Source organism: Macadamia integrifolia, unplaced genomic scaffold (assembly GCF_013358625.1).
Source record: "Macadamia integrifolia cultivar HAES 741 unplaced genomic scaffold, SCU_Mint_v3 scaffold1222, whole genome shotgun sequence".
NCBI classification, from domain to species: domain Eukaryota; kingdom Viridiplantae; phylum Streptophyta; class Magnoliopsida; order Proteales; family Proteaceae; genus Macadamia; species Macadamia integrifolia.
In genome coordinates this window covers 6,157-29,651 of record NW_024868124.1, presented here as the reverse complement: position 1 = coordinate 29,651, position 23,495 = coordinate 6,157, and the positions used below count along the sequence as shown (strand labels likewise).

Below are 23,495 nucleotides of genomic sequence, written 5' to 3'. Positions count from 1 at the left end.
ATGATTATATACTTAATACACATGGTTGGGTTGAACTGAGTTGGGTCGGGTCGGGTTGGGTTGAGACCTCAACCTAGGCCCAACCCAACCCTGCCATGGGCCTGAAAATCTCAACCCTAACCCACTCCTATGGGCTGAAATCTCAGCCCAAGCCCTGTTCAGGCCCAGGGCGGGCCAGGGTTGGTTCAGGTTGATCGGGCTTTTTTTACACCCCTAATTCCTATCCATCCTAACCCACTCTTTACCAAGGTAGAGCATCTTATTTGTTATAGATCATGGAATCTTCATTTAATTCATAGCATTCTGCATACCCTTCTTGCTGATATATTCAATTATTAACATACGTTTAAGTAACAATCTATCTGCAGATCAGCTCCACTCCCATTTCTAAATCAGGAATTAGACAACCAAATTTATACTGGCTAATTAAATTGTCAAATCTGGCCTCTCTCTCTCTCTCTCTCTCTCTAAAAACTGTGAAAGAGAATTCTATAGTGCCATGAGTAAAAAATAGTATCATTATTTGTAAAACTAACATAAAAATAGATCCAAAATTAAAATATACACTAAAAATCATGCCCCAATATTGCCAAGCCAGATGAAAAAAGGGACTTGCACTAAAGCCATGAAAAGCAACTGATAGTGATGCTTGCTTGAATCATAACTCCTTATCTCTGCAAACAGAACACGCTTCATTGTCTTCACCAAGAAGACACCCATGGAAAAGCATGTCCATGGCATTAGGAAATAGTATGCATAGCTCCACATGATCCTCCCTAGTACAGCTAGGCACATACCTGTAAAAGCATATCCACCATATGCCACAAGGTCTAGCAAAGGTGCTTCCCCACCTCCCAATGAATACATTGATAGTTTGAGTACCAGAACTTGCAGAAACCACCCTAATAATCCTTTTGTGAATTGCAAACTTAAAGCTTCAGGGCTAAACCTGGAAAATATGAGGGACAAGCTACAACACTTAGGAGGTCAAATTTAAAAGCTAACGCGAATGAACCTGTTAAAATATATAAAGCTGATCAGACTTACTTCCCAACAAGACCCAATGAGAAACCACAAAGAACAACATAAGTAACAAATGCCATCAAGGGAATGTACAAGTCCGGGGCATTTATGTCATAGACGGGTGGTTTATACGACAGCCTGCCACCAACAGGCTCAGTAATCCTCGTCCAGTGTCCCTGGAAGAAACACAGAACAGGGCTGGATATTTGGTAATGTTCATTTAAAAATAAATCTGGAAGAATATCAAGATAGTTCTTGCTTACTCTGTGTAGGAATGGAAATAGAATAATCTTCAATTTGTTCCTCACATACTGGTCATTCACTTGGAAATAATATTGGGGATCGGAGAAATACCTGCTTATCTGCTCATTTCCGAACAATTAGTGCATAAAGAACCCATCAACAACTATCAACAAGATTTGCTTTATTGCACTCATGAAGCATACAACCAGAATCTGAGGTCCCATAAGTTACCTGTGCCCTTTTGGGTTTTGACTCAGATGCAGACAACATAAGTGATTGAATATTTACCAAATTTTGATAAATTTGCTTGAAATTTCAAACTGTTATGGCTAGCCACTTGGTATGAATTATGGGCTCTGATCAATGCAAGAGTTGGATAACAATTGTACCATCGCAGATGGTTGTTCAAAGGCAATCTGGGTGGGTTGGGCAGGGGACAAGGGAGAAGATTTTGGTATTCATCATGGACAAGAAGGTCATGATTGTTTACACCTGAAAACACAAAATATGAAACCAGTTGTGAAGGTTGTACTTTGTTTTCAGTTGCAGTGGTTCCATTCTGCTTTGGCTAAGCATTTAAGTGCTTGTAGTCCCACCAGAAATGGTCTATTTGTCAAGAGGAAAATAACAATACTAATGATGGTTTCCTTTAGCAAAGATAAATTTGCATATCCAACTTTTAATGAGAAACAAGTAACAGTCAAGACGAGTCCATTTCTGAACATCGGTCATATATACAAGTGCTGGTGGAGTTGGAAATGAAACAATTTCATTGAAATAAGAAAACCAAACATGGTATAAAGATATAGGGAATGATAAGCGTGTAAGATTTTTCTTTTTATTTTTAACTTCAAATTAAGTAATGTTGCAACCAACCACAATATACTACCTACATTGCTTTGCACATATTCAGAGCTCGACCCCAAGATTTTCTCTCCATATGCTCCAAGTCCGCTTCGGATGAGTCCTGAACCAGCTTCATATGATGCATTCATAAAAGGATTGGGTCGGGGAATCAAGGGTGGTCTTGGAACCACAGGCTGAGCTGCTAGATTCTCATACATTGCTATGATATGAAAAAACAGAAGGGAACAAAATCAACAAATATATTTATAGAGATGAAAAAACATAAGCAAAAAAAAGATTCTTAATTTATTCAACAAATTTTTCCCTCTTTGAGCCATTCGGCTTCTAAAATGTAGACAGGATTCAAGTTAAACCTCAAACTGTTTTACTCTCAACTTCCTCACAATTTTCATTAATTTTTCAAGGGTCTTGATTTGAAGCTCTACCCTGGATCTTACTCTAGCTCAATGACTTCGTCTTGTTCTTGTAATAAATTACAGCTACTGTCTTGAGAACCATGAATAGCCAGTCTAGTTCTTTCTATGTTTTATTATTTCCACCAGATAAAAATGACTCTATTCTTCTTACCATATAATAAATTTAAGTCCACAGTTTATTCAATACATGCTGAAGCTTTTCTATTGAAAATAAGCAACACAATGCCACCAGACTCTCGATATCCTTGAATTTCTTCTTTATTCACATATTTCAATACTAATCATTTTTAGACTTCCAAATGCTTACAACAAGTGTTCACGTACCCTTTTTCACCCTTTTAGGACTCCCAGTTAAGGCAAATAATGTTAAATAAGAGCAATCCAGTGCACAAAGCACCCGCTACTGCCGGGTCTGGGAGGGGCAAATGTATGTAGCCTTACCCCCTGCTTTGCAGGAGAGGCTGTTTCCAAGTTAAGGCAAATATGTTATTTTCCGAAAATAGCATTCAAGAGTCGAGACACAGGTTATTCTAAAGATGTGTGTGCAGAGAAGACAATTATATTTTGGACTTAAACTGGTCCTCGAAATAATTTTCTGATTTTCTTTTTCATTTTACCCCCTTTTCAACCAAGCAAGAGAAATTTTTGACCTATGAGTAGTTCTGGATGCAGTTTGCATAAGATCCAATTTTCTTCAGTGATGAATCTCGAGAGATACATTGTGTGGTCTTATCAAATTTTCAAAAGGGGGATTTCAGAAACCAGAAATGCAGGATTTAAGATAAAATCAAATGTGGGATTTCAGAAACCAGAAAATCTAAACAGAGACCTTGATTGCTTCTATAGAACTTCTGAGACAAAATAAAACAACAATCACAATTCTTACATACATAGCACAATCAAGAACACATCAGTAAGATTTGAAAAGGAAAAAAAAATGGCTAAGGGAGTAAGTCACATACCTGAACTTAAAATGTTGTTGCAAACATGAAACAGAGAAGACAGAGAAGTGCAAGTGAAGAGAGAGAGAGAACGGTTGGGCATTTTATAGGTTACCCACCTGTCCCCTTCCGCAACACTTGTCCCAATCCGGCAATCCCCAAAATGTAAGGCTGGGTCAAGATTCAAAAAGCCGGACCCCCAGTCTGATGTGGGTTTTTATACTGTACCAGGTTCAGAACCCATGACTGACACTAGCAAGTTGCAACTCATCTTAGCCAACCGCACAATTGACTAATTAGGTGATTTCAAATTCGAAAAAATTGATTTCCTAAAATTATTAGAATCTGTGGATATGGATATTTCAATTTCAAATAGGATGTTCTATCATAATAACATGATAAAATAATAATTTTATACATAGTATTTGTGATACTAAAATATCCCTCATTAAATTCATGGTATATTACAAGTAGTTAAATAAATAAAAAAATCATGGGGGCATTTATGTAATTTCAAATCCATTATAATGCTATGATATAGGTTCAAATAGGCTTCAGAAATCTCTTGTGCTTCTTGAGGCTCATGGGCTAAAAAGGACAATATTATGCCAAGGTTAACGGGTCAGGGCGTTATAGCTTCCGCTTGGATCAAAAGGCACATTATTCTTGGTGGCTAGTAGTCTAGTTTCAAAATATTATCCCTTGTCACCAGCGGTAGACCTATGGGTAGTGGTGATCTGTGCAATGGCTTGCTTCCTCTCCCAACCGTTTCTCTTCTTCTTTTGCTTAGAACTTTATCAGATCCAAAAGGCCCATTGTTCTTGGTGGCAAGTGGTCTAGTTTTGTAACTTCATCCCTTGTCACCACTAGACCTCCGGGTAGTAGTGATATTGTGGAATGGCTTGCTTCCCCTTTGAATCCCAACCATTTCTCTTATGCTTAGAACTTTATTAGATCCAAAAAGGCCCATTGTTCTTGGTGGCAAGTGATCTGATTCATCCCTTACCCTAGCTTCGAATTCATTGTTTGGTTGGTTTTGACATTCTATTTATCTAACCCTAGTTTCATCCTTCAGAGAAATATTAGTACTCAGAACTGTCACTTCTATTGGAATAAACCTCTAAAGTCTTAAGTCACTAATTATCTCATTTTGATGGCCAAAATATATATATATATATATATATTGGAATTCAAATTCTTCATCTCAGAATTTTGGCATTTTCAGTCCCTGTCTGTCATTTGATTTTTTTTTTTTCCGTATGGAAGAAAACCCAAAAAACCCACTAAATTCATAAATAAGATCCAATTTCTCAATGGTTTCTTCTACTTTTAAGCAGCTTGATATCATATTTTTCTCACTACACCCAAGATTAAAATGCTTATACTTATTATACAATCTAGAGGATCAAGCTTTCCTAAAACCACAATCGTAGCCCATCGTGATCACAAACAATAGGGGAAAAGATGTGGGGAAAGAGTGGGATCATATCTGCACTGTTCCATCGATCAGCCATCAATAAAGCAAAACTTTGTCCACATAGAAATGTCAAGAAGTGATTAAAGGACCACCACGGCCACAACACTCAATGCATAATTTGGCAAGAGAGACACCAGAGTAGAGGAACCAGACACATCCTCCACCACAGCGTATCATTTTTCCACCGCTGCTGTGATCCCTTGAGCTATTGTTTGGAAGCCAAGAAAAGAAAAAAATATAAATTTAAAGAGAAATAGACACGAAAAAAATCATTATGTATTCATAATTTTTTATCTTATTATATCTTTTGTACTATTTTTCTATTCTTGATTATCAAACATAACCTTGAATGCTCTTGACTTCTGTTTTTCTTCACATTGTATGATGGTGGCGGAAAAAAAAATTATTTTATTAAGTTTTTCTCACATGGTAGGTAGCACCGCCGACTGCTTGCCATGCTCATTGTAGAGTAGTTTAAACTCCCAAAGTTGAGTAAAGCAAAGCCCGTCATACCTGACCTGGACTCTTGTAAATTTTAAAATCCAATTCTCTGCGTTTCCAATGGACTTGCCTCACAAAGAAATCCACAAGAAGCACCCTTACAATGATAACAGTTCAAGTGGATACTAAAGAAACAAAAAAGAGCGAAGCAGCTTTGGCTTCTAAGCTTTTATTATCTTTGGTTCACTATATTTAAAGAGGACATAGGTGGTTCACTATTGAAAGACGACCTGGGTTGATTCACAGCTTTGGCTTTTGAGCTGGCTATTATCTTTGGTTCACTATTTAAGGACCTGGTGGATTTCTGCAATCACTCAAGTGTGATTTTCTTCAATTCAATTCCCATACATGGCTGCTTCTTTTCATTCCATCTTGTTATGCTCTCTGTTTCTGTTTCTCATCTCTTTCTCAGATGCAGTAAAGCCCAAAGAGATGCTCCTGGCAGTGACCAAGGATGCCAAGACCCTTCAGTATGTGACCAGCATCAAAACAAGAACTCCCCTTGTCTCTGTGGATCTGGTTGTGAATCTTGGTGGCCAATACATCTGGGCCGACTGTGATTCCGGCTATGTGTCATCCACGTACCACCCGGTCCCTTGCGGCTCCAATAGATGCAAGCTTGCCAAAGGCGGTAGCTGCACTGGTTGCAATGGACCTCGTCGGCCTGGATGCACTAACAACACATGTGGTGTAGTTGCCGAGAACTACCCCCTCGTTGATAGTGTCTTGGCGGCAGGGCTTGGTGAGGATGTTGTTGCTGTACCATCCACTGATGGATCGAATCCTGGTCATCTCGCATTTATGCGCAGATTCCCAATCACCTGTGGAGCTACATTCCTTTTGCAAGGCCTGGCCAAAGGGGCCAAGGGAATGCTAGGCCTTGCAAGAACTGAAACAGCATTGCACAAACAGATCACATCTAGTTTTAAGATTGCTCATAAGTTCGCTCTTTGTATGCCATCTTCAACAACTGCCATGGGAGTCATGTTCTTTGGGAATGGACCTTATGCCTTCTTACCCAACCATGTTGATCTGTCTAAGTCTCTCATGTACACTCCTCTGCTCATTAATCCGGTCAGCACGGCACCAGTGTACACACAGGGTGAACCCTCCGATGAGTACTTCATTGGAGTGAAATCCATCAAAATCGATGGCACAGCCATCCCCATGAAAACATCTTTGTTATCCTTCGACAAAGATGGGTATGGTGGCACCAAGATCAGCACAATGACAAATTATACCACTCTAGAAACCTCAATCTATAAGGCGCTTATCCATGCTTTTTCCACAAAGGCAGCTTCAATGAAGATCAAGAGAGTGGCATCTGTGGCTCCCTTTGGAGATTGCTTCAGCTCAAAGAACATAGCGAGTACCCGGGTGGGACCAGCTGTGCCCACGATCGATCTAGCGTTGCAGAGTGAGGCAGTGTTTTGGAGGATCTTTGGGGCTAACTCGATGGTAAGTGTGAAGGATGGTGTGCTGTGTCTTGGATTTGTGGATGGGGGAAAAAGGCCCAGAACTTCAATTGTAATTGGAGGGTATCAGTTGGAGGACAACCTGTTGCAGTTTGATCTGGTTTCATCAAAGCTTGGGTTTAGTTCCTCACTGCTGTTTAGCCAGACAAACTGTGGCAATTTTAACTTCACATCCAATGTCTAAGATGTATGAGATTCCAAGCTTCTGTATTGGGCAATAACAAAATGCAGACTTCTTTTAAGAGCTATTATTTTTTTTTTCTCCCCAAATCAGTGTAGACTCAAAGTGGAAAACCCATTCTCGAGTACTAAAATAATTGAAGGGGGGAATCTCTCTGTAACCATGCATGACGATAATTGGCACAATCCAAAGTGACGTAAAAGAGAAACCTTTTTGCATATGAGCCAAAACATCATCAATGAGGTGAAACAAACCATGGTTACACCAAGTGAGACCTCAAAAATAAAACTCTAAAATAGCAATATAAAATCCTCCCTCTCTCTCTCTCTCTCTCCCCCAATAAAGTCTCATGGAAATGCAAAAAGAGTTCCAGTGTGAATCTTTTACAGTGCGTTTCTGACAACAATATGTTGTATGCAGAAGCCCTGCTCTTCTCTTAGCTGTCTCCCCTTAACTTTGGATCCATTGCAGACAAATTGGTTCGAACTCTTCTATGGAATGCATAAATAGAAGAGCTTATCATGGTTATCACTTAGTCTGAATCTAAAAACATGCAGCTACAACCAAGCTTGACCCCACTTCAGTTGCAAAGTCTGCTGTAGCCCTTGATGGAAAAGTGGTTTATCCAAAGTATCACGATTATGAGTTTTCTGATAGCCTACACCACAAATTCCCTGCTTTTGAGATTGCAACACGGAGCTTGGTTAATTGCAGCTTGCAGGGGAAACCCAAGGCATCGCTTGACCTCATGAATCCCTTATTGCCTTGCCTAGTGGACACGGATTTATGAAAATACCATCTCTGATAACTGATATTGCAGTGGTTACTGCACTTTCCTCCCCAGCTTGCTTCTCTTCGTTTGACAGACTGTGCGTCCATCTAGGATGTCTAAGAAAAAGCAGTCCATGTAGGTAGACAAGAGGTATAATTAGTATTCTTCATCTCAAGGAACTATCAATCCTACAGATAGTATCATCATGGACAAGCTACGGATCACCAAATCTATCTCCTCAGTTGAAGAATGAGACCTCTCACCATTAACAAACTCCTCAACCTCACCATCAACCTCAATTACACTTCTCCCAGCTGCCTTCTTTATCCCTCTATCACCCATAAGCTTCCTCACCTTCAACACATCCTTCCACATCCCCTCTTCAGCATAGATGTTTGATAAGATAACATACACCCCACAGTCATCTGCCTTGAGCTCCACCAACCTCCCTACTGAGACTTCTGCAAGAGGCACATTGTGATAAGTTTTGCAGGCTGCAAGAAGAGATCCCCACAAGGCTGAATTTGGCTCCATGGGCATAGACTCTATGACATTTCTTGCTTCATCTAATTGTCCTGCGCGACCAAGAAGATCTACTAAGCACCCATAGTGCTCAAGCTTAGGCTTGATACCGTAAACACTAGCCATCTTCTTGAAAACATCCAAACCATTAGTTACCAAGCCTGCATGACTGCAGGCAGTTAAAACACTCAGGAATATCAAATCATCCATTGGCGTTCCTTGCAGTTCCATTTGAGCAAATAGCTCAACAGCTTCTTCTCCAAAGCCATGAACCCCAAGTCCTGCTATCATAACATTCCAAGAAATAATATTCCTTTCACGCATGCTTTGGAACATCATGCGTGCCTCCTCCAGGCTCCCACATTTCATGTACATATCCAAGAGAGCAGTTTGAACTATGATGTCCAATATAATTTTGTTTTTCTGTATATAGGTATGTATCCATCTCCCATGATCAAGTGCACCCAATTGAGCACAAGCCGATATCGCACCCATGGTAGAGATTTTATCCGGTTTTGTTCCATGGTGAAGCATCTGATTAAAGAGACTCAAGGCTTCCTTCGAGTTCCCAAACCTGGCATAGCCGTCAATCATGATGCTCCAAGAGACCACATTCTTCTTGGGCATCTCTTCAAATAGTTCACGTGCAGCAACCATTTTTCCATGGTTCACATACCCATCTATCATTGAATTCCAGCATGCCACATCTCTGTCAGGAATTCTGTCAAACAGTTCACGACCACGACTAATATCACCAAGTTTCTTCCCATACACATCAATCATCATGGCCCAAGTAAATACATCTCTCTCTGGCATTTCATCGAACATTTTCTGCGCCTCATCCATCTCCCCGCACCTCACATACCCACTGATCATTGAATTCCAAGAAACTAAATCCCTATTATGAAAACCATCAAACAATGTCCGCCCACAAACTATATCACCACACCTACAATACATACTGATCAAAGCATTCCTCACGAACAAACCAGAAGCAAACCCTCTCTTCAAAACCTCCCCATGAATCTCCCTCCCTTCATTTAAACCCAACATCATCCCACTAGCCTTAAGCACATATGGGTACGTGTGGTTATCTCCTAACACGTTCTTTCCTAGCATCTGACAATAGAAATGGAAAGCACGACAAGGATTCGAGCTTTCAATATAGCCTTTGATCATGGTATTCCAAATGAAAGTGCTGGGATGCTCAATTTGAGAGAATACGAGCTCTGCATAATTCATGCTTAGAGCGCCTGAAGTTAATGAGATTATCAATCGGCTTGCAGCAAAAGTGTCGGAGATGAGGTTGGTGGTGGTCAACTGGGCTTGGATTTGGAGGATCTCTGAAGCTTTTTTGGATGTTTGAAGGAGGGAGAGAAGTGGATACTTCAGTACAAGCTTGGAGAAGGGAGAGTGGGTCATGGTGACATATAAGACTCATAAAATCTTCCATCTTTGGGATTGCATGCAGAGGGTTGAGGGTTCACCTACGAAACTCCTCTGGTAGCATTAAATAAAAAGTGAAAAAAAAAAAAGGGAATAGAAATTGGTTTTGTAGCCATTCCCCTTACATAAGTGTATTCTGCTAAATTCATTGGCAAAAAAACAAGTTTTTTCAAAGGGAGGGGAGCAAGCAGGGTATTTTATACCCTCTCAAATTATTTTTTTAATCATTTATTTTCATTTAAAAAATAATATAATAGTCTTTGTGAGAACCAGAGTGTCAAAGAAACTTTTTTTCTATAATTTAAAAATAAAAAATAAAAAATCCTAAAAGACAATGTAACACTTGAATCAAGACATATGGGAGGGCAAAATAACTCTTCTTACCCAAAAGATAGAAGAAAATCTTGCCTCTATTGATATTTCTACATGCATTTCCATTGGTCCCTAGGATAGTGTAAAAGCCATATTACTTTTTACATAAAATTTCTCTTATAAAAATAAAATATGGGCAGCTGTTGATAAAATTTACTTGGTCCTATTATCATTTCCCAATGTGTTTAGTCGTGGAAAACATGGACAAACAAAGTTCTCTTTAGATTAAGATCTTCACTAATCACCAGGCCACCAATAAAACATCCAATAGCTACACATGAACTAAGATGCTTGCCAACAATTGGGTCACCCAATGACGCCACCAAATAGCTAGAGGACTCGAACATGTATCCCACCACATTAACTTGCGCCCTGGGGTCGGATGCTTCACAGTGGTTAGAAAGGATATGTTGGGAAAAGAGAGAGAGAGAGAGAGAGAGAGAGAGAGAGAGAGAGAGAGAGCCCATTTGTTGAATGAGAATATCAATATGAGATAAAAGAAGCAAAAAGCTTTTTTTTTTTGGAAGACTATTCTTCTCACCCTCCTTTGCCTTTTCTACCAATTGGCATGAAGATTCTTCCTCTTGAGCCTTTTCACTCCCATTCATTTTGCCAAGATGCCACAACCACACAACCCCCACAACCCTTAACCTACTCTTCTTACTTCCTTCTTAAACCTCTCTCTCTCTCATTCTCTCTTCCGCTCTGTGTGTCTGTGAAAAACCACCTTCCATGGCTGACCAGACCTGCCAATGCAATCTCAAAGGCCCTTGCCAGTGCTCTACTCACCAACACAACCGCTCCCGCCTCTCTCTCTGGACTTTCCTCGGTGTCTTCATCTTCCTTGCCGGTGTAACAGCTCTTACAGTGTGGCTCGTCTATCGTCCCCACAAACCTCACTTCGCAGTCTCCAGCGTATCCATCTACAGCCTCAACATGTCCACACCATCATTCATATCGACCAACATGCAGTTCACAATCATCACACACAACCCAAACAGCCGTGTTTCAATCTACTACGATCACTTCTCTGCATACGTCTCTTATCATAACCAGGCCATAACAACGGAAGTTGAGCTACAGCCCCTATTCCAGGACCCGCATAGCACGGTTGTGATGTCGCCGATTTTCGGAGGAGGAGATGTGCCGGTGTCATCGGATACAACGAATGGGTTGGTGGTGGATGAGAATTATGGGGTGGTGGCTCTCAGGTTGGTGTTATTGGGGGAGCTAAGGTGGAAAGCTGGAGTTTTTTGGAGTAGAAGGTATGGGATTTATGTAAAATGTGAGATGTTGGTTGGGTTCAAGGAGGATTGTGCTGGTCAAGTGCCTTTGCTTGGAAACCCAGAGTGCCGTGTTGATGTATAAGGCTTGGTTTTCTTTGTTTCATCTTCATGTGTGACTTATGTAATTAGGGTTTCTTCTTCTTCTTCTTCTTTTTTTTTTTTTTTTTTTTTTTTTTTGATAATAACATGTGAAGGTGTTTAAGTTTGCAAAATGGGAAATGGGTGATGGCCCTTTTTCTCATAGATGAGAATAATTAATGGTTGGAAGAGTTTCGACACTTCCCTTCTTGAACTTTCAATCTTTATGATCCAACAACATTGATCTCACCTGGCTTTTAAATTTCTTTTTTCTTAGAGGTGCATGATTTGGAGGTTTAGAAGGAAATTAAAGAAGGGTGTAGGCATAGGATTTGATTCCTTAGAGGTGAATGATTTGGAGGGTTAGAAGGAAAAGAAGGGGGAAGGCATAGGATTTGATTCCAAAGAACTGCATGGTTAACCATTGAGACAAGTGGCTTTGGTTCAATCCTCCACTATCTTCTGGTCGGGTCGGGTTAAGGTGGAATTTTTGTGATCCAGTATGGTTTAACACCATTAAGGGCTCAAGCGAGGCACATCTAACACTGATATCTGTCTATTTACCTAATGAATTTGATTAGGATCATCAATCATGAGTTGCCTACAAATCGGATTTGAATTATGGGTCTGGGTTGGGAAACAGTACTTAACCCTCTGTCCCTCTCTCTTTTTCTTTGGCCTAAGAAGTTGTAGACCACATACTGATCATGCAAATTGATTTGGGCATCGCATCAAATACTTGAAAGTTTTAGAGTAGTGGAGTTTGGGTGAGTGAATGGAGAATCCGATTCATCCTTCCTCATTAAGCTTCCCCTTTCCAGATCGAATTATTTATAATTAGGTATCTCCTTGATTTATTATTGTTTATTGTTTCTATCATGCCCTTCACTATTATTGGCATGTGTGCTGAAATGGAATCCCACTCCAATTAAAAAGGGTATTTGCGAATCTATACGAGAAGGGGATTATACCATCTTAATGCATACAATCATGGGTAGCAAGAAATTTCTGGTACCCAAGTATACCATCAAGGGATTTTTTTTTTCAAGACAGAATCCCCTCCCTGGGTTTGAGGTGGTTGTTGGTGTATAGGACCAACTACTAGAAACAAACCTCTAGTTTGCACAATAGCAGTATTCGTCTTGTGGTAGGTTGCATGGGATCGAATTTTATGGACAAATAAACCCCAAGGTCCTCTACACATTTGTTGAAATATCAATAGGCATATTTGGACATTCAAGATGATACGTTCATATACATGCATGTGAATTTTGATGATGATGGCTGATGAAAAAGAGAGTTAGATAAACAAAGCGTCATGAGTTATTGAATGAACGGTTTTTTTGTGGAGCATCATATCATTGCCGAACAAAGGTGATTGCAGCTGCAAAGTGGAGATCACGAGAGGGAGAACATTGGGTTATGCGAGCTAGAGTAGGCTCCAGGATCAGTCAACCAAGTGGTCTACAACTGGCAAACTTTAATCCCATATCAGCATGATGAGTGAGGAGTAAAAATTATGATATTGAACCTTCTTTTTTTTTCGGGTGAAGAATATGATATTGAACCATTAAAGCATAAGAGATGATTATCACTCATAGGCTCCATTTGGTTGCAATGAAAGTTGAAGGAGAGAGAAGTGAAATTTTCAAACCTAATGAAAAAAACTTTTGTTTACCCCCACATCTTTATGTCATTAATTCTAAATTATTCAATATTTGATTATTAAATTTTGTTTTACTTTCTATATAAATTCTTTGAATTTGAAAAATAAAATAAAATTACATCTAAAAAGTATCATTACTCAATATGATAAAAAATTTAAGTAGTTTATACAATTATATTGGATTGATGAATACAAAAATTTTCTTTTTAAAATTGAAATTTTTTTCCCTTCATGTCCCTTTCAATTCCCTTGCAATCAAATGAAACTAAATGGGATGTTACAAAAATAGTCAGCGCAATCCTAATCGGGTCCGTGAATGGTGCATTTGAATTTAGTTGGAGATGATCAAACAATAGACCTGGAACGCGCGTTCTAAAGGATACGGACGACCTATAAGTGTCCTTTTTTTAAGGGAGTGAGGAGTTATATACTCCCTCTGCTCTCCGGCATCTCAGCAAAGGCTATGGTCCAAGTGCATCATTCAAGAGTTGCAAGGGAAATTTTTGATTTATTGAAGAAGTTAAACGTTCTCCATCTAGAAAAAAGGAATGATTTGAAGGGCCTTCGTCAAGGTACATCTCTCTTTCTCTCTCTCCCCCCTGAGAACCTATGTGGGATTCCTGTGTTCCTTCTGTTCTTTTGAGCACCTGAGCACTTAAGCACTTGAGCATCTGAGCACCTGAGCACTTAAGCACTTGAGCATCTGAGCACCTGAGCACTGGAGACCCAACTCTTCTATTCAAGCAAATAGAAAAAAATTGTTCCTTGCTGAAAGGCTATTGTATGTCTGACATTTGAAAGTTCTATTCAATGGTTAAATCATGTTGATGATTTTGTTTCTATAAAATAAATGCTATTACCTAGTCTTGTTTTTATGTTATGGCTACAATATTTGGAATTACGTATCCTGATATGGCATTTTAAAAGTTCTTTATATTTTCTTTACTTTACTTCAGAAATCTATTGCAATGCATCACTGGGTATTCTTATGATATGAAGTTCTTTGCCTTTCTTTGCATTTTCTCTAGTATATTAATCCTAAAATATTTATTAATTTGTTTCATCTATTGCTACTAAGTTTCTATTCTCTTTATTGATGTTCTTCATTAAACATGGATTAAATTATTAATAACAATACTTCTTCCATTCTTGATTTTTCTATGAAAGTTTTACCATTTCTTGTTTATGTTTTGTCTATTCATTAACAGGTTTAACTACATCTAAGGGTATATCGAGACTCCACCACTGGTCTACGTTTTTTCTGGGACACATAAGGTGGAAATGGCTGGTATTAGATGCTAGAGTTTCAACAACGATTTTGCAAACGGGCTTACATCAATTCCAAACGTGGCAGAGCTAACAGGATTTTGTAGTGGACCTATCTGAACTACACCGTCAAATTACAAACAAAAGAAAAGAAAATCAACAAACATGGTTGCTTTTGAAGAAACAAAGAACAATATGAAAATCCAGTTATTCTTTACACAATCTTCTATAACCATTTTCATGCACGGGTTTTCCGCTTTTTCTCACCTAATTTTCTTATTAATTTTATCTATTTCATGTGTTTGCAAGAGACGCACTATGCGTAATCTTGAAAGTTCAAAGCCAATATTGAAGAATAAATATTTTTTATACCATTGGCCAGCCCTTATATCTTGCATGAGTCTGTCTTTTTGTGAACTTTTCCTATTCATGTTAAACTACTTCTCGGGGTATGGGCATGGTTGGTCCGATCTAAAGCTAGTTGCCCAATTGGATTTTACATTCAAAACAATCACTTGGTTTTTCATCTCTGCATACTTACACATCCAATTTTCTCACTCAGATGAGCACAAGTTCCCCATTTTGCTAAGGATTTGGTGGGTCTTCTACTTCCTAATGTCTTGTTTTTATATTGTTATACATCTTGATTTGTATTGGAAACACTCGCCCTTAAAATTCCTACTTTGGGTCTCCAACTTTGTATCCATTATTGTTGGTTTGTTCTTTTGTTATGCTGGGTTATTTAGCAATGGACGAGAAGATGGATATGTCCAACTTTCGGAGCCTCTTTCAAAAAATAGTTCCATTCAAAACAAGAGTGATGATAGACAAGGATCATGTGTTGGTGGAGAGGGTATAACTTCTTATGCAAATGCCAATGTTCTTAGTATAGTTACATTCTCTTGGATGGGCCCTTTACTTGCACTTGGGTATAAAAAAACACTAGACCTTGAAGATGTTCCTCAACTTGTCAACCGTGATAGTGCCAATGTGATATTTTCTTGCTTTATGGATAAACTTGAATCTGATGGTGATGGTGGTATTGGTGGTCGGATAAGCACACTTAAACTGGTGAAGACATTGATTCACTTAACGTGGAAAGAAGTCCTATTGACGACTCTATTCTACATTGTAAGCACATTGGCTTCTTATATTGGACCATACCTTATTAATATCTTTGTTAACTATCTTAATAGCCCTCTCCAACTAAAATATAAAGGTTATGCGCTAGTTTCTATTTTCTTTATTTCAAAACTCATAAGATGCCTCTCAGACAAGCATTTGTTCTTTCAATTGCGAAAGATGGCAATTAGGGTCCGTGCTGCATTGCTTGCAATAATTTATAAAAAGGGTCTCGGGCTTTCAATCCAATCAAAGTTGGGCTACACTATTGGGGAGAACACTAATTTGATCAGTGTTGATGTTGAAAGGATTGCCCTTTTTTGCTGGTACTTGCACGATATATGGAGAGTGCCTGTTCAAGTTGTTCTAGCATTATTGATCTTGTATAAGTATCTTGGGCTTGCTTCACTTGTAGCTTTTTTTGCTACATTGATTTTGATGTTAGCAAATGTTCCACTGGGAAAACTACAAAAGAAATTTCAAGAGAGTTTGATGGATTCAAAGGATCGAAGGATGAAGGTGACAACTGAGGCTCTAAGGTATATGAGATTTCTCAAGCTCCAAGGTTGGGAGATGAAGTTTTTGGCTATGATTATTGACATCAGGAACTTTGAAACAAGATGGTTAAAAAAGTTACTTTATACATCAGCTTTGACTACTGTTGTTTACTTGTCTGCTCCCATGTTTGTATCTATGGTTACTTTTGGATTCTGTGTGCTTATGGGAATTTCATTGGAGTCAGGGAAGATTCTATCTGCAATTGCAACATTTGAGATATTGAAAGGAGCAATTTATAATCTCCCAGACACAATATTCATGATAGTTCAGACTAAAGTCTCCATCGATAGGATAGCCTCATTCCTATATCTTGATGATTTTCATCCAAATATAGTACAAAAACTTCCAAGAGACGATGATGTCAAAGTTGCAGTAGAGGCAGTCAAGGGGAATTTCTCTTGGGACCTTCATTCCCCTAATCTCACATTGAAAGATCTTAATTTCCGAGTGTACCATGGTTCGAAAGTGGCTATTTGTGGTTCTGTTGGGTCAGGTAAATCAAGCCTACTTTCATGCATATTAGGGGAGGTGCCAAAGGTATCTGGAGCTATTAAGTTGAATGGGACGAAGGCCTATGTTGCACAATCACCTTGGATACAAAGCGGCAAGATAGTAGATAATATATTGTTTGGTAAGAAGATGGACAAGGAAAGGTACGATATGATCCTAGAAGCATGTTCGTTGAAGAAGGACTTAGAATTGTGTGCCTTTGGTGACCAAACTATCATAGGGGATAGGGGGATCAACCTAAGTGGCGGGCAAAAGCAAAGAATCCAGATTGCACGTGCTTTGTACCATGATGCTGATATCTATTTGCTTGATGATCCTTTTAGTGCAGTGGATGCTCATACAGGAGCTCATCTATATAAGGTAACTATTCGTTGAGTTCTATTTCAAAAGCTTATGCTGATATAAGCTTTTGAAATAGGCTTAAATCTTTATATCCCATTGCGTATATCACAATTTTGTTCACCAGAAACTAGATTTGATCTAAGAAGTATGAAATCATGCTATCTAAATTAAAAAAAAAAAAAAAAAATGAAGCAGTTGAGTTGCATAAAACACTTTAGTTAGAAAAATAATTTATATCGATTTGGATAACTCTTTGTCTCTTAAGTAATTGGAATTTCTTCTTTAGTGCTAAAGGTTAATGTTTGGACCTTTGTGACAGGAGTGTTTGCTTCGAATTTTAGGTTCAAAAACAGTAATTTATGTTACACACCAAGTAGAGTTTTTACCTTCTGCTGATCTTATTTTGGTAAGAATATGGCATCTTTCTTCTTCTGCTTCAAGTTGCTCAACTTGGTTTGAGAGTGGTTATTTACATTCTTTTATTTGGCAGGTTATGAAAAATGGAAGGATTACTCAAGCAGGGAAGTATGAAGAAATTCTTAGTTCAGGAACTGATTTTATGGAATTAATTGGTGCACATAAGAAAGCTTTGGTAGACCTTAATTCTTTCAAACCTGACATTGCTTTGGATAATTTAATTAGTGGTGAGGAAGATGGTAATATGATGCATATCAAGAAGTCTATTCAAGATGATGAGGATAGTGAAACCAAAAATAGAAAAACAGAAAAACTAGTTAGGCCAGAAGGGCAGCTTGTCCAAGAGGAAAAGCGAGAAAAGGGTGAAGTTAGTCTTTCAATCTACTGGGAATATGTCACCACTGCATATAAAGGGGCTTTTGTACCATTGATATTATTGGCACAAATTCTTTTCCAGCTTCTCCTATTAGGTAGTACTTATTGGATGGTGTGGGCTACTCCCGTTTCAGGAGATGTGAGACCTCATGTTAGAGGATCTACTCTCATCTTTGTGTATGTTGTTTTGACCCTTGGATGCTCTTTTTGTTTACTTATAAGATCCATGCTCATTGTAACTGTTGGATACAAGACAGCCACTCTTCTATTTAACAAAATGCATTTATGCATTTTTCGTGCTTCCCAATCATTTTTTGATTCTACTCCAAGTGGAAGGATTCTAAATCGGGTGAGTAAATATGATTAATACTTTTGGAATCTAAAATATCTTGTTTAATAAGTACCATAGATTTTGTTAGTTAAATTTTTGAATAATCTCTATCTTCTTATACAGGCATCCATAGATCAAAGTGCACTTGATACCTCCATTCCACATCAAATTGAAGAACTTCTTATAACAATTATAGAATTCCTAGGAATTGCTGCAGTAATGTCACAGATTGCATGGCAAATGTTCATAGTTTTTATTCCAATGATTGTGATATGCATTTGGTACCAGGTAATTCTACAACTACTTTTACTGGTGATGATTGAAATTTCAAATCAAGTTTAACCATATTTTTCTCATAGTTAATTGGTCATAATACAAGTTGGTTCAAGTTTTATTTGATTAGCGACTTTGAATTTGCAAAAATTGATTTAGCAATGTATGCATCTACACTTGGGATGTAAAAATGAACATTTAAACAATAATATTATTCTTAAATTTATAAATAATACGCACAAGAAAGACACTTTCACAATCACATATTTTCATCTAAATCAATGCAAAGTTGTAGTTTTTTGCTTATCAAAATTGTTTTGAAAATAAATAGCCAAACAAAAGCCAATGTTATAGAGAATTATTTATTAATGTGCATTTACTAATTTATAGCAATTTATAATTTTAAATTATCTACTAATTCATTTTCACAGTTTCCACTTTAGGTGCAGTGCACTTTGATAAAATAGTTAACAATTGTGAAAATGAATTATCAGATAATTTTGAGTTTTTTTTTTTTTTTTTGGTAAGGGATAATTCAGATGATAAGTTGTAAATTGATAGAAATTAGTAAATGATACATTAATAAATATTCTCTATAATTTAATACTAATGATTAAAAGAAAATATACATTACAAAGCCTTGTTTTAATGGTCAAGAAAATTTTAGGCTGTGTGAAGGGATACTTTACTCAAATTGACCATTGGATAATGTTCCTTGATTGGATTAATCATGTGTCAAATTTTGGGAACTAATATTATATGACCCTATCATGTTTGGAATTATACTCCTGTATTTTCAATGGCTTAACTAAAGTTCCCAAATTTGTAAAAGTTGAATTTTCAATCAATCATGGCTCAATATTTTTAGATGGATAGATGGTGATTTGGCAACCGACATTGACAAAATTTGAATTCCAATGAAACTACCATGTAACAGGTATTTTGGCACTCAATAGAAACTCATCTAGGTGGGCCTCTTAGGGCCAGTGCCACATTATTAATTAGTTGATACATTCTAATAATTTCTTCCTCCCTTTCAATATTTCTTTTATATTTCCATATTTTTTTTAGTCTTTTTTTTTTTCACATCCCTCTATGTTTCTGAAGTGAAGTGTGCAAGTTACGCTTCATACTAAGCACGCAAAAGTAGTATTATCTGTTTGAAGTACCTATGTTGCACAACACCATTTTTTTTCCTAGCGCCAAACTATACATACATGTGCTTTTGCTAAGAATTGATAAAAGCTATACTATTCAGTCCATCATCAGTAAAATTTTGCTTGGGCAAAAAATTGGATATGTAAGTGCAGTTATTTATTGAATTTGTAATTTGATAATATGATTAAGATTTGGATAAAAAAAAAAAAAAATGAAAAACACCTCAAAACTTCAGATATAGTGATATTATTTTTCAGTAAATTTTTTATATATGAAGATATAAAATTTGGTTATAGTCAACATACAAGTACTATTCATAATTCAATCAACATCTAACAAAATAGAAAATAATAACTATTGAAAAGAAAATAGTTGAAGTAAATAAAATAAAATGAAAGATTTTCTTATAGTTTCATTCATGATGATGGTGTCATTATCAACAATCCAAACATTAACAGCCCCTAATTAAGAATATTCCCTTAAAAAATTATATCAATTTTTCACTAACTATATATTCATTTCACACTTTTTTTTTTTTCTTACATTATACTTAATCTCCTTTTTATGAACCTTGTTTGGTAGCAATACTACAAAGCTGCAGCACGAGAACTGTCACGGTTGTTTGGAGTATGCCAAGCTCCAATTATACAACATTTTTCTGAATCTACTTTAGGTTCAACCACAATCCGGTGTTTTAATCAAGAAGAGAGATTTATACGCACAAACCTAAAGCTGGTGGATGAATATTCACGGCCCAAGTTTTATTTCTCTGGTGCAATTGAGTGGTTATGCTTCCGCATAGATATGTTGGCATCCTTCACATATGCCATCTCTTTGGTTTTCTTGATCTCAGAGCTAAAAGGAGCACTTAGTCCTGGTAAAAAGTTGAAATTGAGGTCTTACAAAAACATTATTTATCATAAGTATGATTGATTGCTCAAAAAAAAAAAAAAATTCTAAGAAATAAAGTATACCATTTGAGTAATCAGTTTTGGTAAAAAGTTGAATTTGAGATCTTAGAAAATCATTCTTTATCTTAACATTGATTTCTCATAGAAATACATGAATTTGAATTTATTTTGTTTCTTTTATTCTCTTGAAGGTGTTATGGGTATGGCAGTCATATATGGACTTGGTTTCAGTATGCATGGGGTCGTATGGGATCTTAGCATTCTTGAGAGTAAAATCATATCTGTTGAGAGGATACTACAATATGCTTTCATCCCTAGTGAACCCCCTTTGTTGATAGAAGAAAATAGGCCAGGTCGTGACTGGCCATCACAAGGAAAAATTGATATTATTGATCTGCAGGTAATCCTCATTCTAGATTCCTCAAGTCTTAATCTCCTTACTATTTTCCTTGTTTTATGGAATAAACCCTCTAAAGCCTACTAGTGTTGGATAGTTCTTCTGGTTCATTTGGAATACTTATAAGCTTCATATTGATTATTTAAATTATATAGGTCCGGTATGCTCCACACCTTCCTCTTGTCTTGCAAGGTATCACATGCACTTTCCATGAAGGGATGAAGATTGGCATTGTTGGGCGAACGGGGAGTGGTAAATCAACTCTCGTACATGTTCTCTTTCGCATGCTTGAACCTGCAGCTGGTCAGATTTTGATAGATGATATCAACATCTCTAAGATCGGCCTCCATGACTTGCGGTCAAGAATGAGCATCATCCCACAAGACCCTATAATATTTGAGGGGACTTTAAGAAGCAATCTTGATCCTCTTGAAGAGTACACTGATGAACAAATCTGGGAGGTGGGCCTTTATCTACATGATTAATTATCATTATCACTGAAAAAGATTGGATGAGTATATATTCTACTTATTGATGATTTATACATAAAACAAAAACTTCCCAATTTACTGGATGAGACATGCATCTTTATGAACTCCTTTCTTACGGTCTTCTTTTTATTTTTACTTAAAATTTTAAAATCCTAGTCATTGAGATATTGAAATTATTTCATTGGATGCATTGGATCATCTTTGAGTCAAGTTCGGCCAAGTGATTCTCTTAGTTGGGACATGTGAAATACACTGTTTTTATTGCATGTCATGTTTTTTATTTCCACTTGCACTCCCTAGTATTTTTCATTTTTTGCACAGGTCAATAATGATTAATTCTATATCAATTTAATAATCGAGCAAGGTGGAAAGTTGACATGCGGCTGTTTTTGTTTTAGGCTTTAGATAGATGCCAGCTTGGTGATGAAGTTAGAAAGAACGAAGGGAAACTTGATTTTGAAGGTTGGTTTCTTCTCATGTAGACTATGCACATTTCTCAACATTATGTTATACATGCACATGTGCACAATCCTTCCAAAATTCATATTATATGATGTATCTAACTTCAAGTGCGCAATCCAATCCTAGCTTTTATTCTAAGAAATAGTAGAAGATGAAAAGTTGATGAAAATAAGATTACAAATACTACATGATTTTCTTATGGTGATTGGCACAGTGACTGAAAATGGAGATAATTGGAGCATGGGTCAAAGACAATTAATTTGTTTAGCTCGGGTATTACTTAAAAGAAGCAAAATTTTAGTACTCGATGAAGCTACTGCATCAGTGGATACTGCTACTGACTATGTAATTCAACAAACACTTAGGAAACACTTCTCAGGGTCTACTGTCATCACGATCGCACATAGGTTAACATCAGTTCTTGATCTCGATAGGGTCCTCCTTCTCGATAATGGTTAGTAGCTACTAATACGAACACGACAATAAAATGGGTTTAGTTGAGCTCAGTATTATGTCTTCTCATCCTTTTTATTGCTTGCCTAATAGATTGACATTTTATTTTTCTTTTTTTGTCTAAGCAGGTGTTATACTGGAATATGATACTCCAGCCAAATTATTAGATATCAAGTCCTCATCATTTACAAAGCTTGTTAACGAGTATACTCGAAGATGTAGTTCTTAATTTTTGAAGGCTAAATAAGTGAGTTTTGAATGTTCAGATGTGAGCAGACAACATTAGACTGAGGTACATTGCTAACTATGACAAAATTTTATGGGGAGAAGATAGTGAAATAGATATCGAAGCTATCCATGATCAGTTGAGTAGGCATTGACAGCTAGTAAAAGTATTAGGGCTAGAGTTGAAATATTTTTCTTCATACATGGCTATGAACCTTGGGAGAAATATTGGTAGTCAAGAGGTATTTTTAAACTGTCACAAATATCTATCATGTGCCGTATTGGATAGAATTGAAATTATACAGATGCTTAGAGAAAAAAAGAATTATGAACAAGTAGAAATATAAGATCCCTTGCTCACAATGTGACTTATTGCCAAAATGGAGTTGGTCAAGTTAAAAAATAAAGCTTTGAGAAATCCATTTAAAAAAGTTATTTTTTAAATAAACATGCAGTTGAGAATACAAATAAATATGCCAATACGTGGGGAGAGGGGCTGATGGAGGGTTTGATGCGAGCCAAGGACATGGACATTCAACATTTGTGGATTGAGTCAGACTCGAGTGCTGTTGTGTCTCTAATTCAGCAAAGGAAGATTCCTTGGTTTGCTCTGCAAAGGTGGATATATCTCCAGACTTACATGAGAATAATTTCTTGAAAAATTTCTCATAATTACAGAGAGGGGAACTCAGTGGCAGATTTCTTGGCCAGAGATGCGGCTAAGAGTGGTATTTCAGGAGTTGATGTGATCTTCCGTCCTCACATAGGGGATTTTCTTTCTAGAGATGCCGAGGGCAGACCAAATTATAGATTCCCTTAGCATTTTTCCTTTTCTCCTGCTGATGGCAATGCCGAAGGTGGGAGGATAGAGAGGTTGTTGGTTCTTTTTATTGTTGGATTGGTTGTTGGGTTGTAATTGTTTCTTCCTTTTTTTTTTT

The 23,495-nt window shown here is 37.3% G+C and overlaps 5 protein-coding genes across 6 annotated transcripts; 3 read left to right on the top strand and 2 right to left on the bottom strand.

Annotated features, from left to right (window-relative positions):
* Positions 1 to 468: 468 nt before the first annotated feature.
* On the bottom strand, positions 469 to 3,706 carry LOC122063157 (protein YIF1B-B-like). Of its 2 annotated transcripts, XM_042626852.1 has the most exons (5): positions 3,512 to 3,706; positions 2,160 to 2,332; positions 1,287 to 1,385; positions 1,048 to 1,199; positions 469 to 949 (listed from the first exon to the last, which is right to left on the bottom strand). In XM_042626852.1, exons 1-5 carry the CDS (start codon positions 3,591 to 3,593, stop codon positions 574 to 576), a joined length of 882 nt encoding a protein of 293 aa, XP_042482786.1. In that variant the 5' UTR covers positions 3,594 to 3,706; the 3' UTR covers positions 469 to 573. The 2 variants fall into 2 exon arrangements, with proteins under 2 accessions (XP_042482786.1, XP_042482787.1); XM_042626853.1 differs by lacking the exon at positions 3,512 to 3,706 and having other exon boundaries at positions 1,287 to 1,395; positions 2,160 to 2,287.
* Positions 3,707 to 5,802: 2,096 nt separating this feature from the next.
* LOC122063159 (probable aspartic proteinase GIP2) lies at positions 5,803 to 7,191 on the top strand. The gene has a single exon (XM_042626855.1). It carries the CDS (start codon positions 5,817 to 5,819, stop codon positions 7,125 to 7,127), a length of 1,311 nt encoding a protein of 436 aa, XP_042482789.1. The 5' UTR covers positions 5,803 to 5,816; the 3' UTR covers positions 7,128 to 7,191.
* Positions 7,192 to 7,344: 153 nt separating this feature from the next.
* LOC122063158 (pentatricopeptide repeat-containing protein At3g29230-like) lies at positions 7,345 to 9,952 on the bottom strand. The gene has a single exon (XM_042626854.1). It carries the CDS (start codon positions 9,838 to 9,840, stop codon positions 8,068 to 8,070), a length of 1,773 nt encoding a protein of 590 aa, XP_042482788.1. The 5' UTR covers positions 9,841 to 9,952; the 3' UTR covers positions 7,345 to 8,067.
* Positions 9,953 to 10,843: 891 nt separating this feature from the next.
* LOC122063160 (NDR1/HIN1-like protein 1) lies at positions 10,844 to 11,810 on the top strand. The gene has a single exon (XM_042626856.1). It carries the CDS (start codon positions 10,969 to 10,971, stop codon positions 11,602 to 11,604), a length of 636 nt encoding a protein of 211 aa, XP_042482790.1. The 5' UTR covers positions 10,844 to 10,968; the 3' UTR covers positions 11,605 to 11,810.
* A 3,322-nt stretch (positions 11,811 to 15,132) lies between these two features.
* On the top strand, positions 15,133 to 22,561 carry LOC122063153 (ABC transporter C family member 3-like). Its single transcript, XM_042626846.1, has 10 exons — positions 15,133 to 17,082; positions 17,384 to 17,470; positions 17,555 to 18,205; positions 18,311 to 18,475; positions 20,201 to 20,495; positions 20,721 to 20,929; positions 21,082 to 21,387; positions 21,816 to 21,879; positions 22,094 to 22,333; positions 22,461 to 22,561. The coding sequence occupies exons 1-10, from the start codon at positions 15,148 to 15,150 to the stop codon at positions 22,559 to 22,561; spliced, it is 4,053 nt and encodes a 1,350-aa protein (XP_042482780.1). The 5' UTR covers positions 15,133 to 15,147.
* Positions 22,562 to 23,495: the final 934 nt, after the last annotated feature.